This window comes from Moschus berezovskii, chromosome 19, assembly GCF_049115385.1.
Source record: "Moschus berezovskii isolate FMDL1 chromosome 19, NW_MosBer_1.0, whole genome shotgun sequence".
In the NCBI taxonomy this organism is placed as follows: domain Eukaryota; kingdom Metazoa; phylum Chordata; class Mammalia; order Artiodactyla; family Moschidae; genus Moschus; species Moschus berezovskii.
In genome coordinates, this window is record NC_142478.1 from 72,684,824 (window position 1) to 72,701,920 (window position 17,097).

A 17,097-nucleotide genomic window follows, 5' to 3' on the forward strand; every position below is an offset into this window, starting at 1 on the left:
TTATTTTTAATTGTTTTGGCCATACCACATGAGGGATCTTAGTTGCCTAACCAGGGATGAAACCCGCACCCCAAACAAGGAGTCTTAACTACTGGACTGCCAGGGAAGTCCCAATCAAGCCGTATTTTGGTGGGTTTAACACAGCACAGGGCTGCATGAGAAGGGTCAGCTTGAGGTCTGGACAGCAAAATATCCTGTTTACCTGAAAACTAGAAAGTTGAGATAGGCAGGGAATGCTGAGTCCAAAAAATATATACTGGAGCAGCTTCCGCTGTCAAAGTGACTTGGCGCCTCCAAGACTGTGTCTTTCTTACTAACCATTTCAAACAGCAAATTACTGATGGTTTGTGATTTTAGGGGGAAAAGGAAATGCCAGTAAAAAAGGTAACAGTCACTCAAACAGTGTGGTTACTGGGACACTTTCCAGCTGTAATGTGACCTTGGGAGAAATAATGCTTCCTGTTTCTGTCGCAGCTGGCTTTGTCTGCGCCTGCCCTGGCGCACAGACACGCAGACTCTACCTGCCCGTTCCAAGCCAGTGTCTGCTTTCTCAGCTCGTTGCTGCTGCTTAGTCGCTCAGTCGCAACCCCATGGACTGTAGCTCGCCAGGCTGCTTTTGTCCATGGGATTCTCCAGGCAAGAATACTGGAGTGGGTTGCCATTCCCTTCTCCAGGGGATCTTCCCTACCCAGGGATCGAACCCACGTCTCCTGCATTGGCAGGTGGATTATTTACCCCGGAGCCACCTGGGAAGCCACTTTCCCAGCTCCAGACCCCCAAACAGAAGTCCCGAACCAAATGATTATCATTTTCTTTTTCACTTCCCCTGACCGCATTACCTAAAACATTCCACCCCTAGTCAGTCAGTTTATTTCTAATATCCATGGAAATGCACCTCCTCCCCTGCTAGTCACCAAGGCACTTTCAAGTTCTCAGGGATCGGAGGTGGTGACTCTCCCAAGGAAGCTGCTTCTCACAGAGGCTGCTGTGTGGAGATGGCAGGAAACAGAATCATTGCTGAGGGCTGAGGAGCAGGGCAGCCCTGTCCCAGACCATGATAGCTCCATTGCCCACAGAGTTCCAAGGTCCCCCTGGAAGTCTGAACCCTAGGAGCTGCAGGAGAACTTCACCCTGATGGGCCACACCCAGCCTCCTTGCACTAGACAATCTAATTCTATATTTGTAAAGTACTTCCGTAAACAGATGCACATCTCTGTATTTATTTATGTCTGTATTTATTGGCTTGTGAGAAGTCAGGCACAAAACCAGATTATCTTGAAAGAATGAACCATGGCAATTACCCATAAAATGATTGCAGAAAAAATTGTATTTGCAAGTGATTAAACATGTTTTAAGGTCTAAAGTTGAGCTGGAAGGGAGCTTAGTTAGAATGATCTTCTCCAACGCGGGAGCCTTTGTTCTCTCTCCTCCTTGCAGAGACTATTTCTAGGTGACTTTCCTAGTCCTTGCAAGTGGCCTTGCTAAGCCTGCTAGACACACTAAGTGGCTTCATGTGTCTAATGATTAAATCTTTTTCTTTAAATTGCTTTGCTTTGTCTCCCAGGAGGCTCCCATCTTTCTGGTTGGTTGAGAAAACTGGGCGGTCTGGTCCGGGTCCAGTGGCCGCGCCCCCTCTGAGCAGGCGGGCAGAGACAGCTGACTGCTCACGTGACTGTTACAACTCCCAGTCCCATTCCCCTGTCCCAGGCCAGGGTGGGCAGTTTCAGGGGCTCCTTCCGGGAGGGGTACCAGGTAGGCACCCCAGCTGTGCCTGTCAACTGCGGGAACGGCAGAGGGCATACAGACAGGCGTGGCTGGACAGACTCAAGCAAATCAGCAGTCAGACGTCCTGCACCGGCGTCCAGGGCTCTTCCGGCGGTGGGGAAAGTGTGGCCGCACTTGCCCCCAACCCCTGCCTCCAGGAAGACTTGCGCTGCTCTGCCCTTCCTTCCCCTGTTCTTTGGCCTCCCTTTCCCCTCAGCTACAGACCTTTTCCCTTTTCCCTCCGCTGACTTAGCAGTGTGCCGCCGGGCGTGGAGGGATTAATCAGTGACAGGAAGCTGCCTCTTTCGGAGCAGTGACCGCTGTGGTCAGGAGAGCCTCTCTCTACCCGGCCAGCCCGAGGAGCCTGGCCCGCTCCCGGCCTGCTGTCCACCCCCTGCTCCTGCCATGGGGGGCCTCGGTACCCTCCTCTTCCTGCTGGGGGGCCTGGGAGCGCTCGCCCACGTCTGCGGTGAGTAACTGCATCTAACCTGGAGAGAGGACCTGTCCCAGCCCCTCATTATACAACGGGGGAAACCGAGGCTCCGGTGTGTGTTGGGGGGTGACTTAACCACCCCTCGGGGCTCCCACGGCGGTTTGGACTTCCCTGAACCCCAGCACGTTCAGCGTGCTGTGTTGAGATGAACTGTGTGTCTGACTTGCTACCAGACAAGATCGCTTCCGTGACATCAGTCATTTGGTGATTTCTTCATTCCGTACATGTTGACCGAGCCTTCGCTATGCCGGGTGTGGGTCTAGGCTTTGGGGAAAAACAGGGAGCAAGAAGGGGGTCCCAGCCCTGCCCCAGCTAGACAGAGCTTCCATTCGAGTGAAAGGGACAGTGGTCAAGAGGCAAGTCGGTGCTGGGCTTGGAGGCGGTGCCCGAGGGAAGCCCCTGGCCTGGAGGGAGAGAGCGAGGGGCCACCAATTCAGGGAGAAAGGGTGGGATTTCCGAGGACCAGGACGCGATGCAGGAACTGAGACCCAAAGGAGGAGAAGGCGCTGGTGGCGGCGAGGAGTGTGGGGGGGCAGGGGGTTTGGGCACCCCGGACAGAGGGAGAGTGAGCGGATGGAGCCCTGCGGTGTGAGGACGCCGAGGCATTAGCTTTGCACTCCACGTCCAGGGGCCTGCCTGCTCCCCTGGGGGCCTCTCAGGGCCTGTCTGGGAGTCAGAGCACACAGGCTTAGGGTTGCTAAGGCCCTGGAGCCCCGCCGGAAACAGAGGCAGGAAGGGAGGCACCCACCAGCAGGATCTCTTGTGACCCATGGAGAAACCGAGAGGCAGGCTCAATTGTGTCCAGGTGACAGATGAAGCGGTCAAGGGTCGCAGGGACCAGATGACCTGCCTGCCCAAGGCACCGTGGCTTTCCAGGACTTTGCTGGAACTCGGTTCTCAGAACTCCAGGTCAGGGTCTTCCCCGGGCACCAGGAGTCTCTGATCCCTCAAGCCCTTGGCTCCTGGTTCCTGTCCAGTCCCCAGGGGTGACCCAGGACCCTCCATTGGGTGCGAGCCTTTCAACACTTCGTCCATAGGCTTGACCCCTTTAGCGTGCTGGGCTGGGTTTGGGGGCGCAGCCCACTGCTGCCAGGCCATTTAGTCGCCCTGGTCTCAGCCCCTCATTTGAGAATGCTCCCTGGCCTCCTTCCTGGTGCGACGCGAGCATTTCTGCTCTGCCAGCTTCAAGCCCTGTGTGGTTGTGAATATGACAAGGATGCCCGCACCAGCTCCTGCATGGAATTCCCATTGTCAGAGCCAGTCCTTGGCTGGCAGAGCTGGGTGGCCCTGTGAACCCCAGGCCCAGAGGGCAGCGTGCTCGCCCAGGCTCACTTTTATTACCCCGGGGGAATCTGCCTGGCTCCTTCCTGCTGAGACTGAATCAGGTTTAGAGCACCAGCTTCTCTTCCATCTCTCTAATCTCAGAGCTGACTCACCCGCTGGCTTGGGGCAGGGGCTCCCTCTCGGGTTTGAGGAAGAGGGAGAGGAAAAGAGAACTGCGGAAGGGCGGTAGAACAGAGAGCCTGGCTGAGAAATGGAGAGGATGAGACAGGCTCAGAGAGAAGCTGCTGCGGCCGTGGAGACGGACACACGGAGAGCCACAGAGAGGGCAAGGGAAAGAGAAGCACCGCTCTGCGAGTTCCCTTGCTCCACTCTGGGGTGGGGGTGGGGCAGCTGCCCAGCCCCTGGAATCCCCCTGCAATCGGGAGGAAAGAAAGTGAAATCTAGGTCGCTCAGTCGTGTCTTTTGCGACCCCATGGACTGTAGCCACCACCCTCCTCTGTCCGTGGAATTCTCCAGGCAAGAATACTGGAGCGGGTTGCCATTCCCCTCCTCCAGGGGATCTTCTTGACCCAAGGATGGAACCCGGGTCTCCTGCATTGCAGGCAGATGTTTTACCATCTGAGCCACCATTAACCAATTAGGAGGAAGTAGCCAGGAAAAGTCCAAGGCCACCTGCTCAGCCCAGGTCCCCTCCCTGAGGGAGGCCAGCTCCTGTCTGCTGGAGCTGGGAAATACCCCTGAGGCTTCTGCTTCCCTCATGGGTGAATCCCGAAGCACACAGATAAATGGCTGCAAACGATGATGATGGCTTTCCAGCAGTTTAGCTCACAATCTCAGGTCCTTCTCACCTAAACTCAGGTGGCAGGAAAAGCATTATTCTGAGATATGCCCCCAAGGAAGTTCACCAGACAGCACCAGTGAGCCAGCGGGCAGCCTGCAGTGTTGTTGTTTGTAATTGGAATATAGTTGATGTACAATGTTGTGTTAATTTCTGCTGTACAGTGAAGTTAATGAGTTATATGTATACCTATGTGCACTTTTTTTAAAGATTTTTTCCCCATATAGATCATTACAGAGTACTGAGTAAAGTTCCCTGTGCTATACAGTAAGTTCTTACTTGGTTATCTGTTTTATATACGGAGAGAGTGGTAGGTACATGGGCTTCCCTGGTGGCTCAGATGGTAAAGAATCTGCCTGCAATGCACGAGACTCAGGTGAGATCTCTGGGTCAGGAAGATGCCCTAGAGAAGGGAATGGCAACCCACTCCAGTATTCTTGTCTGGAGAGTCCCAGGGACAGAGGAGCCTGGCGGGCTACAGTCCATGGGGTTGCAGAGTCAGACACGACTGAGTGACTAACATTTTCACTTTTTCGGTGTGTGCATGTCAGTCCCAATCTTCCAGTTTATGCCTCTCTCCCCTTTTCCCCACGGTAACTGTAGTTTTGTTTTCTACATCTGTGAGTCTGTTTATGTTTTAAAACTGGATCTGTAACCTGTTCCCATGTGGGCTGAAGTTTCTGTAAATGGGTGGGACACACCCACAGCTTTGAACTTCTGCTTCCTCTTTTGTGCACAGCAATGCTCCCAGCACCTACATTGCAGGCAGGACTGACGTGAGGACCACGGGGGGTGGGGCACACTGCCTGGAGAACCACCCATTGCTTGGTCAGTCTCTGATGGGCAGAGTGGCTGCCGGGTACCCGGTTCGTCTGCCCTGGGTCCACCACCTCTTCCCTGGCCCACTCCAGGATACCAGCTGCCTCTCATTACAACCAGATTCCCCCATACGCGTCGGGTGTGTGGCCGGTAGCCATACGGTGGGGATGTTTATTCCCTGGAAAAGACCTTGATGAGGTGCTGCTGCTGGCCTGGCCCTGCCCCCTCACATGGCCTCTTCTTTTTCCTCAGAGATAACCGAGGTGGACAGCACGCTGGTGGAGAGGCTGGGCCAACGCCTCTTGCCCTGGATGGACCGGCTCTCCCCGGAGCAGCTGAACCCCAGTATCTATGTGGGCCTGCGCCTCTCGAGCCTGCAGGCTGGGGCCAAGGAGGCCCACTACCTGCACAGCCTCAAGCTCAGCTACCAGCAGAGCCTCCTGAGGTCCGGCCATGCTCTCTCCTCCTTTCTCCGGGGCTGCCCCTCATCCTAGGAGGCAGGAGACCTGCACTCCGGTTCAGGCCTGTCGCTGCTTTATTGGGAGATCTTAGGGCAAGTTTCACCTCCTCTGGGCCTCTCTCCATCTGTGGAGTGGGGTTGGTCTGACTGGACTGGAGATACCAATCCAGGGCCCTTGTGGGGCCTCTGTACCGCCCTCTGCCTGACTGAGGGAGACATCACTAATCCATGGCCGCACTCTTTCACACTGAGCCAGCGGCAGCATCGGACTATCTGCGCTCCCTTTCCAGGGGATATTAAGGGGGGAGGGGCTTGTTCTGAGGTCCAGCATGGGAGTTTGAATGAGGGGCGAAGGGTCAGGACCAGCAGAGCGCATCTCGTGCTTGGACTCCCTCTTGGGAAGTGGATGCAGGGAGGGGAGAGGAGGGAAGGGGGAGGATGTAGGGAAGAAGCGTGACTGCAGTGACGGGGCGAACAGGTCACTTGGACTCGAGCACGCTCAGAGTTTGTCCTTGAGTTCAGCCTGTCATCTTTATGAAATACGTGTGACGTACACCTCCCAACTTACATCGCTGACTACACCCGCTTCTGGCAGGTCTCAGAAACTTCCCAACCGCTAGGATTTCTTTTCCAGTTTGTCATATTGGCAGGGAGAGCGCCCCAAGGCAGGCTTACCAGGAAGGCCCTTTCTCACAAAAGTGTTGTTACCTGGCTTTGCCCTAGGCCCGCCTCCAGCAAGGACAGCAATGACTCCGAGGCCAAGCCCTCCATGGGCCAGCTGGCCCTCTACCTGCTGGCTCTCCGGGCCAACTGCGAGTTCGTCGGAGGCCGCAAGGGGGACAGGCTGGTCTCCCAGCTGAAGCGGTTCCTGGAGGACGAGAAGGGGGCCATCGGTGAGGAGGCGCGGGCTGCCAGGGGCGGGGCGGGGCGGGCGCGTCGGACAGCACCGTGGAGCGTCCACATCAGAGCTTTGGGTCTTCTCCTCAGTCCTTTTTCCTGCCCTCCGCTCTGCCTGTCTTGATATTCATCAAGAAGGCTTGGGCCTGCTCCAGGAGGCATCCTGAATCAAGCCTTTCTTGCGTCCCGCATGCATTCTGTTGGCAAGTCCTGCTGCTCAGCCACCAGCTTGGTCTGATTATCCTCTCTGGACAACTGCCCAGCCTCCTTACTCCTTAGCCTCCCCCTGCTTCCTCTCCTGCCTCCTGACTCAACCCGGCCCACACAGAGTGAGCATTTGAAGTATAAACCCAGGGACTGCCCCAGCAGCCCAGCGGTTAAAACTCCGCTTTCCAATAGAGGAGGCGCCGATTTGATCCCTGGTTGAGGAACTAAGGTCTCACATACCACGAGGTGCAGCCAAAACAATTTTTTTTTAATAAAATAAATATACATTTGATCCTGTTAGCGCTGTGTGAAGCCTGCAGGGGCTGCTCACTGCTGTGCTCACAGCCCTCAGGCCCAATCTGTCTGCCCATTTCTCCTCTGCAGACCCTGCCCACCCACTCGGCCGCCCCTCCGTGGGCTCCAGTCACCCCAGCCATATCTTTCAGCTCACCTCACAAACCAGGGTCTTGACAGATCCAGGGAACCCCCTATCTGGAAGGTTTCCTTCTGCTTCTAGCTCACTCCTATAGGTCTCCGCCTCCCTCCCTCCCCTGGGTCACTGCCTCATAGAATCCTGCCCCGGCTCCCCAGTTATTCAGAGACCTCTGTTATTCAGCCCCTTGGACCTCGGTCCACAATTCATTTATAATCATGGTCTCGTGAGCGTGGCAGCCAGCCCTCTCAGCAGCTCAGAATTCACAGAGACAATTCAGGTGGAAGAGCAACTACCTGGCCCAGGCAGAGGCGAGGTTGTGCACACACACCGCCAGCAGAGGGCAACACTCAGCATTCCTCCTCCCCGCCGCAGACCCTGCCCCACTGCAGCTCAGTTCAGTCGCTCAGTGGGTCCGACTCTTTGTGACCCCATGGACCGCAGCGCGCCAGGCCCCCCTGTCCATCAACAACTCCCAGGGTTCATGTCCTCTGAGTCGGTGATGCCATCCAGTCATCTCATCGACTGTCGTCCCCTCTCCTGCCCTCAGTCTTTCCCAGCATCAGGGTCTTTTCCAATGAGTCAGTTCTTTGCATCAGGTGGCCAAAGTATTAAAAGTTTCAGCTTCAGCATCAGTCCTTCCAATGAATACTCAGGACTGATGTCCTTTAGGATGGACTGGTTGGGTCTCCTTGCAGTCTAAGGGTCTTCTCCAACAGCACAGTTCAAAAGCATCAGCTCTTCAGTGCTCAGCTTTCTTCATAGAAACCATCACAACCCCCAGGGAAATCTGCTTTCCTATGGCTTCTAAGAAAAACTGCCACACCAGATTTCTACTTGGACACCCAAAAAGGTTAAAGCGGCCTGATAAACAACACAGGCTGATTTCCTCCCTAAAGAAGCAGCAGTCGATCTAACCCAGACTTGTTGTTGCCCTGCCTCTGGGGGCCCAGGGAGAAGGCAAACTTTTGTTCAGAGAACGTGAACGGCCAGCGGCATACTGACATGTCTGCCCGGGCTGGGTTTCAGTGAGTCCTCAGCCGGCACTGGCTGCGCTGTGCCTGGCCTGTCGTCACTCTTCATACCTCCTGGCTCGACGCCTGATGCTCAGTGGCGTCTCAGCAAGTGTGAGTCAAGGGGGTGAAGAAAAGAAGGGTCCCTGACGGCTCCATTGGTAAAGAATCCGCCTGCAATGCAGGAGCCCCTGGCTCGATCCCTGGGTTGGGAAGATCCCTGGAGAAGGGAAAGGCTACCCACTCCAGTATTCTGGCCTGGAGAATCCCATGGAGGGTGTGGCCTATGGGGTCGCAAAGAGTCGGACCAACTGAGCGACTTTCACTTTCACCTCCCAGAGGAGGGTGTCAGGAAGCGCAGGCAACGGGTCTGGTGCTGGGAGGGGGTTGGTTGCTGGGAGGGGGCAAGCGTGACGCTCCCCCCACCCCATGGATTTCTCCCTCCCAGGGCACGACCACCAGGGCCACCCCCGCACCAGCTACTACCAGTACAGCCTGGGCATCCTGGCCCTGTGTGTCCACCAGAAGCGAGTCCATGACAGTGTGGTGGGCAAGCTCCTGTACGCCGTGGAACACGAGCAGCATCTCCTGCAGGACCACGTCTCTGTGGGTGAGTGGGCCGCCCCCTGAAGGCCAGGCTGGCGCCCCTGCTGCAGCCCCTGGTCCCGGGCTCACCTTTCCTTGGGACCCCTCCTCGCGGGTCCATTCGGAGGCAGAACTGTGAGGGCTCACTGTGCTGCAGGGGCTGTGAGTCAACGCTCCTCCCCCATCCTCCACCACACTCTTACTGTAGGTCCCCCCGCACAGCTCAGCTGGCCTTTCTAGCTCAGCTTCTCTGGTAAAATAACCCCTCCAGCAGCATCTCAGTAAGAGATGTCTGCTTTTTTTTAAATTAATTAATTAATTTTAATTGGAGACTAATTACTTTACAACATTGTAGTGGGTTTTGCCATACATTGACGTGAATCAGCCATGGGTGTACATGTGTCCCCCATCCTGAACCCCCCTCCCATCTCCCTCCCCAACCCATCCCTCAGGGTCATCCCAGTGCACCGGCCCTGAGCGCCCTGTCTCATGCAGGGAGATGTCTTATAAGTAAAGGACATAGCATGGCACCCGCTATGGAGAAAGTGCTGAAAACACAGCTATGATGTTCTCATCGAATAAGCTGGGAAGGGACTTCCTTGGTGGTCCAGTGGTTAAGACTCTGTGCTTCCAATGCAGAGGTTTGATCCCTGGCCAGGCAACTAAGCTCCCACATGCCCTGAGATGGGGCCAAAAAAAAAAAACAAAAATTAACCAGGAGGCCTGAGACCTGGAATCTGGATCCGCTTCCTTCCTGTGTGACGTGGGTCTCCAGGGCCCTCTCGTGTCCTGGTGCGTCTCCCACTGACAGGGGACAGAGCTAAGCAGGGTCAGCCCGGGGAAGGTCCTTGGGGTAGTGGGCAGCCACGGGAGGGCTGGAGGAAGGGGAGCAATAGGGTCAGAGCAGCATTTTAGAACGTTTGCACCAGCTAGGGGGAACAACTCAGCCCAGTCTGCCCAGTTTCCAGGGTGGCAAAGCGGGATGGGCAGTCACCGGATAGAGGTTAGCGAGAGAGACTGGAGGAGGGAGCGTCTAGAGGACCTTACCCTACACCACTCACTTGCAAACCTGCCTGCACTTCAGAATCACCAGGGGAGTTTTTTTGTTTGTTCATGTGTGGTTTTTTGTTTATTGGGGGTGGGGGCGCCATACCACACAGCTTTTGAAATCTTAGTTTCCCCAACCATGAAATTAAAAGATGCTTGCTCCTTGGAAGAAAAGCTATGAAAAATCTAGGCAGTGTATGAAAAAACAAAGATATCACTTTGTCCCCTGCAGACACCATGGCCATGGCAGGCATGGCCTTCTCCTGTCTGGAGCTGTCCAACCTCAACCCCAACCAGAGAAACCGGATCAACCTGGCTCTCAAGAGGGTGCAAGAGAAGATCCTGAAGGCCCAGACCCCAGAGGGCTACTTCGGGAATGTCTACAGCACCCCTCTGGCTTTGCAGGTGGGGAAGAGACTCTGGGGCCATGCTCTACCCTAGTGACTGGAGGGAAATGGACCAGACAGGGGTTGGAAGACCCGGCCCCTCCCTGCTGGCTGACCGCCTCCTCCTCCTCTTCCCCATTCCGTCCCCAGTTGCTGATGGGCTCCCTCAGGCCCACGGTGGAGCTGGACACAGCCTGCCTCAAGGCCAAGGCTGCTTTGCAGGCCAGCCTACAGCACAAGACCTTCCAGAACCCTCTCATGATCTCTCAGCTGCTGCCCGTCCTGAACCGGAAGAGCTATGTGGATCTCATCTCTCCAGACTGCCAGGCTCCAAGAGGTAGTCGGCTTTTCACAGAAGCCCTGATCTTTTCAATCTGCAATGAAGTTGCCCTGTCCCAGTGGGGGTGTGGGGGGGTGGGAAATTGCTCCATCTTGATTTGCTGAATCAGCAGGGGTTTGCAGGTGAGTGTGGGACACACCTGCAGCTAAGATGCCGCCAGATTCTAGAAGCTCAGTATGGGGAGGGAGACCTCAAACGGTGAGCTCTGGGCCTGCTGTGACTCTCCAGCCCCTTGTGTGATGCCCAGTACAGAAATGTCTGAATGAATGAATAGATGGATAGATGGATGGATGGATGGATGGATGAATAGATGGATGGATGGATGGATGGATGAATAGATGGATGGATGGATGAATAGATGGATGGATGGATGGATGAATAGATGGATGGATGGATGGATGGATGAATAGATGGATGGATGGATGGATGGATGGATGGATGGATGGATGAATAGATGGATGGATGGATGGATGGATGAATAGATGGATGGATGGATGGATGGATGAATAGATGGATGGATGGATGAATAGATGGATGGATGGATGGGTGAATAGATGGATGGATGGATGGGTGAATAGATGGATGGATGGATGAATAGATGGATGGATGGATGGATGGGTGAATAGATGGATGGATGGATGCGTGAATAGATGGATGGATGGATGGATGGGGAGAGACATTAGCTCCCCAGCTAACATTTTGATTAGCTCCCATACCTCATAATGACTCCCTGAATTATGAAGTTAGCTGCCTGAATCAGGGCTTCATCTGAGGGAGGGACTAGGGTCGGTGGGTGTGATTTGCCAGTGGAGAAGAGAGGGGGAAGGCAGAGTGGGGAGGGGGCATCAAGGGCAAAGGCTCAGAGGCCTTTGAGTATGGAATTGGGGGGAGGGTCTCCCTGCAGCATGGGGTCTGGGAGGATGAGCTGGAGTGGCAGGAAGGCAGGAGAATGAAAAGGAGGGGATCCCTCAGAGGTAATGGAAGACACCATAATCAAATGTACATTCTAGTAAGAACCCTCTGGGCTGCTGGGGGGGGCAGGTAGGTGGGAGGGGTACACTGGAGCAGAGAAACCAGTGAGGGGCCTGAGCTTGGGTGGTGGGGGATGTGGGAGCTGAGGGACTGGGGAGGCTGGGAAAGCAGCTGGGTGGTGTTGGTGGTGGTATTGACCGGGAGGGGACCCAGGGGAAGGAGGAGGTCCCAGTGGGCCGCAGTGTCTTCCTGGGAAGAAAGGAAGACTAAGGCCTGGCCCCCTACCCTCAGAGCGGCTGCCCCTTCCCCTCTCCCCGACATAGCCCTATTGGAACCGGCAACGGAGACCCTGCCACAGACCCAAGTCCCGGAGTTCATTGACGTCGTGCTGAAGGTCTCTGGCATCTCCCCTTCGTACAGACACTCTGTCTCTGTCCCTGCCGGCTCCTCCCTGGAAGATGTCCTGAGGAACGCCCAGGAGCACGGAAGATTCAGGTGAGACCCCCCCCTACCTCCCTCCTGGCCCTCCCGTGACCTGACCCGACATCCTCTGAAACAGGACGCGGACGAGGCAGGGGATGGAGAGAGGGCTCCCTCGGGAGAGGCCCAGGCTTTCTTCCACCGGTTCCGTCCTCGATGCCCCCATGCTGTGGTGGAAACGGGCATCAGGGTTGGGAGAGCAGGCTCCCAAGGCAGACCCTGGAATCCCAGCTCTGCGCTCCCCAGCTGGGGACCAGGCCAGATGCCTTTCCAGCAGCTCATGAGGACGGCGTTGTGCCCCTCACCCCCCACCCACCAGGGCCCGTTCAGGAGCTAGGGCGTGAGGGCACAGACAGGACATGGTATTAATACGTGCTTTTTGTGCACAGGGTCACACACTTAGTAAGCGCTCAACACAGGCTAGCTTTCAGAAGGATGAGAATTTCTAGTATCAAACAATCCTGGTCCGATCCCTGTGATGAAGGTGTCACCTGGCCAAGCCTTCTGCAGAGCGCAGTGGGACAATGGCCTTCCACTTGCTTCTCACCCTGAAATGGCATGGATCTAAGGATGAGCATTTCCAGAGTGCTGCTCTGGGCCCTGCCGTGTCCACACCTGAATAAGATGGGAGGGGTCCCCGGTGGGGATCCAGCCCAGAGGACGAGTGCCTCCCAGCGGACTCCACGGGCTGCAGTGCGCTGACGGCCGCACCGCTGGCCCCACAGCAGTGCCCTTGGCAGGCGCTGGGATCCCCTAGCAGATGTGCCTACTCAGTTGCTCAGGCATGTCCGACTCTTGTGACCCCATGGACGGTAGCCCGCCAGGCTCCTCTGTCCGTGGGATTTCTCAAGCAAGAGTACTGGAGTGGGTTGCCATTTCCTCCTCCAGGGGATCTTCCTAATGCAGGGATCGAACGCACATCTCTTTACATCTCCTGCAATTGGCAGGCAGATTCCTTATCACTGAGCCACCTGGGATTACCAAGGTAGTGTTTGGACATTGTCATCAAAGTGGGAAAAAAAATGATCTTTCTTTTTGGGCACACCACAGCATATGGGATCTTAGTTTCCGTAGCAGAGTCGAACCCACACTCCCTTGCAGTGTAAGCACAGAGTCTCAACCATGGATCACCAGGGAAGTCCCAATTTGAACATTTTAATTCAGAACTCCAGGACCTCTGAGAAAATGTCAGGGATACCAATCTGAGAAATGATTCTCTTGGTGCTGAAGGGGGTACCTGAGCCGGGTTCAGGGGCCAGAAGGGAGGCACGTTTGAGGCACGTGAGTGCACGGCAGAGAAAGCTGGACTCTGGAAGGAGAGAGGGGAAGAGAGACAGACAGAGGGGAGAGAGCAGTGGCGAGAGCCAGGCCAGCAGCGCCCCGGGCGGCCACGCGGCCCGAGAGCGAGAGCGGGGGGGGGGCTGCTCCCTGACACCTTCCCTGCGGCCAGGTCACCCTGAGGGCATTTCTGTTTCTTAAAACTGTGAAAACCCTCCCTCTCCAAGACCAATGCCACTGATAAGGAGAGAGGACGGCCACACGTTTTAAGAGAGTCATTTTGGCAGCCGTGTCCATGCTCAGGGAGGGGCGGTGTGAAGGACTGTCTTGGTTGCAAAGGCCAGGAATCTAATCCAAGCCTCTCTGGTAGCGGGCAGCGTGGGGTGTGTAGACTCGGAGGGAGGACTGAGCAACCCAGCCGAGAGAATGGGGGTGCCCCTGAGCCACACAGGGGGCTTCCCTGGTGGCGCAGTGGTAAAGAACCCGCCTGCCAATGCAGGAGACTCGGGCTCGATCTCTGGGTCGGGATCCCCTGGAGGAGGAAATGGCAACCCACTCCGGTATTCTTGCCTGGGAAACCCCATGGACAGAGGAGCCTTGCGAGTTACAGTCCATGGAATTCCCAACGAGCCGGACACAACTTAGCGACTAAACAGCAACTGAGCCCCAGAAACGCCGTGTGTGTCTCTGCCTCTGTCTCACCTGTTCTACTTCTTCCTCCTGCTGGCCTCACTCTGGGCGTTGGCAGTTTCTGATTCTCACCCCGCTGCAAGGTCAGCCCCCACAGTGGGAGGCGTTTGGGGGGCTGGAGCGGAGGCGTGGAGGAAGGGCCCCTGGTGAGGCTGCCCAGGAAGGGCTTGGCTAGCACTGCCCTGAAAGTGAGGGCAGGGTTTGCTTTGTGTGAGTGGTTCGACTTCTGCCCTTGGGTCGACGGGAGCAGAAGTCACCTTTTCTTCCTCTTCATCTGTCCCTTTGGTAGGTTTAGCACACAGGCCTCCCTGTCCGGCCCCTTCCTGACCTCCGTGCTGGGGAAAAAGGCTGGGGAACGTGAGTTCTGGCAGCTTCTCCAAGCTCCTGACACCCCCTTGCAGCAAGGTGAGTCTGGTGGCCAGCCCCCTGCAGACGTGTTCCCTAGCCCAGCCCTGTCCCAGAACCCAGGCTTTATCAGTTCACCCCAGCTTTCCCCCAGAACCTTCCTGTGGCTCAGTCTCAGGTCACCGCTGACACTGAAGTTTGCATATAATACATTTAACTGTATTCTTCAGAAGTTTTGTGTACCTCACTGTGGCAACTCTGGGAAAGCAGATAGGCAAAAAAGAAGAAATTTAAAATTGCCCACAATCCACTACCCAGAGATTAACTTTTTTTTTTTTTAACTTCTGGTGTATTTTCTTCCAGGTAATTTAAAAAATATGTACGTTTGTTTTTTCATAAAAATTAAGCCATACTCTATAGCAGTGCTGTCCCATAGAAATAAAATGTGAGCCTCGTCACGTGTAATCCTAAATTCTGCAATTGATCAAACTAACATTAACAATATATATTATTTAATCCAGTACATCCAAAATATCATTCCAAGATGTAATCAACCCAAAATTATTGATGACATATTTTGCATCTTTTTTTGGTACCTTTCAAGTGCTTAACAGACATGTGGCTAATGGCTGGCATATTGGATGACACGACTCTATATACGGTTTTGCAGTTTATCTTTTCATCCTTAATGTATGGTAGCCATCTTTCTATGTGGGTATATGTAGATCTTCCCCTTTCTTTGTAAGAGCCACATAGAATATGTCATCCAGCAGGGTGGTTTGGGCTGTAAGGAACAGTAATGTAACACAAACTAGCTTCCACGATGCAACTTTCATTGGCTCATATCTCGGCTCCTGTGACCAGATTCCAGTGGGAGTAAGGATTTCAGCCCCAGCCCCACCGCCCTGTGACCCTCCTCCTCTCTTTGCTGGCTTCCTCCTCCAGAGAAGCTGCTCCATGTCTTCCTGGGGCTGCTCCCTTTTATGAGTCAGGAAACTTGTCTGTGAATTGCCCAGCACACGTCTCCTGACATCTTGAAGGCGGACTTGGGATTCAGGCGCGTTCCTGGACCCATCCCTGTTGCCAGGAGACGCCCCTCTGTGCCCATCACTGGCTAGAGAGAAGGGACCATCGCAAGCTTGGCTTAGGCCAGTCAGGGCCCAGCCCCAGTGTGGAATGGGATGGGTGGACCGCAGCTTATCAACTCCCGCTGGGCCTTTAGTGTGTCTTCAGTTTTAACTCTTATGCCCCACGCTGTCATAGCATCCCTGAGCATCAGCCCTGTCACCGGACAAACTCTTAAGGATCATCTGTCCCCGCTTCTGCTGTCTGGGACTTCTAGTGGGCACTTGCCATGTGCCAGGTGATTGGGCCAAGTGCTTTACAGAAGGTGGGACTTACTGAGGGAGCCCAGTAAAAAGCAATCTTTCCCCCTGCCTGGCTTCTGGACAGATTGAGAAATAAAACCAAGAGGCTACAGATAGAGAGACTGGATCTGGCCTATGTTACCGATAAAGGCTGGCGGAGGAGGCAGCCGAGGGGGCGGGTCAGCCCCGAGGCAGCCATGGGCGGTGGTGTCCTCTCCCTCCCCACTCGGCCCCCACCCAGCAGGAAGCCCACTCCCCTGGGAAAGGACGGCCGGGCTGCTGATACCATTACTGCCCCCAGTTTAGAAACGGGGGCACCCCTGCTTGGAGAGGTTACATAATACTCCCAGTTCACACCCCGCTGAGTCAGGGCTGGGGCTTGAACCCGGGACTCGCGCTGGAGCCTGGACGGTGCCTCGTGAGTGAAGGCCAACTTCCTCTCCCCAGACCTCCCCGAGCAGGCCCCTCTTCCGGATGGCCCCTCGGGGGGACCGTGAAGACAGTGACCCCGCCCATCAGTGTTGTCAGGGTCTCTGGTTCCTTTGGGCCCATGGTGGTTATTAGGGTGCCATCCCATGGCCTCCCACCCCCCTAGGGGGGATTCCACATTGCAAAGTGAGCCTGTGGGTCTCAGCGACCCCGAGGTCACATTGAATTCGGAGTCTCCAGACTGGCTCTGCACAGAACCTGGGTTTCCCACCACCGAGCCCTGAGCCTATTTTATAGGGCAGGGGTCTAGAAGGTAAGGTCCCAGGGGATGGGATACACTCTGCCCTGTTAACCCCCACCCCCGCAACCTATTTCTGCAGGTATTGCTGACTACAGACCCAAGGATGGAGAGACCATCGAGCTGAGGCTGGTTGGTTGGTAGCCCCCCGGGCTTACCCACCCCGCTGCCTCCCATACTTCCTGTCTCCTGCCCTCCCTCCAGACACCCCGGTAACGGGCACACGCCTGATCCTGCTGCCTTCTGTCACACACTTGTCCCTGGATCCCACAGCCACCAGCCCTGCAGGGGTCCTAAACCACTGCCCACCTGGAACAGGGAGCCCAGCATCTCCCCCAGGAGGTCTGTCTGCCTGGGTCTGGTCCCACCTAGCCCCACGGGTGTCCTGTGAAAGTCACTCACAGGCTGGAGGGCGTAAACGTCTCGGACTCCTCCCCAGCTGTTGGCCTCGTGAGTACCTCTCGCTCTGGGATGGGGGTCCCTCGAGGACGGCCCTGCAGCCCTAACCCCCAGCTCCCCACTCTGTCATCGAGGCTGCCGCGCCAGAGCCGGCTGCATTGTAGCGGCTGGTGAGGGTCTCTGCGGAGCTCTCAGCCCACCTCCAAAATGATTAAAGAGTTGGTGTGCACGTGGCCCAGCGTCCTGAGGCCTTGGGCTCAGAGTCAGTGCAGG

At 55.6% G+C, this 17,097-nt stretch overlaps 1 protein-coding gene across 1 annotated transcript; it reads left to right on the forward strand.

Annotated features, from left to right (window-relative positions):
- Positions 1-1,687: 1,687 nt before the first annotated feature.
- TCN2 (transcobalamin 2) lies at positions 1,688-17,057 on the forward strand. Its single transcript, XM_055405174.2, has 9 exons — positions 1,688-2,233; positions 5,451-5,643; positions 6,382-6,551; positions 8,657-8,818; positions 10,073-10,245; positions 10,377-10,563; positions 11,862-12,033; positions 14,276-14,391; positions 16,508-17,057. Exons 1-9 carry the CDS (start codon positions 2,170-2,172, stop codon positions 16,567-16,569), a joined length of 1,299 nt encoding a protein of 432 aa, XP_055261149.2. The 5' UTR covers positions 1,688-2,169; the 3' UTR covers positions 16,570-17,057.
- The last annotated feature ends 40 nt before the right edge of the window (positions 17,058-17,097 follow it).

Bases quoted from the DNA above. Each gene is read 5' to 3' on its own strand.
- TCN2 (XM_055405174.2), top strand. From the start codon at position 2,170: ATGGGGGGCCTCGGTACCCTCCTCTTCCTGCTGGGGGGCCTGGGAGCG. The intron at 5,644-6,381 runs GTCCGGCCATGC...GCTTTGCCCTAG, and splicing joins TACCAGCAGAGCCTCCTGAG to GCCCGCCTCCAGCAAGGACA. The intron at 10,246-10,376 runs GTGGGGAAGAGA...TTCCGTCCCCAG, and splicing joins GCACCCCTCTGGCTTTGCAG to TTGCTGATGGGCTCCCTCAG.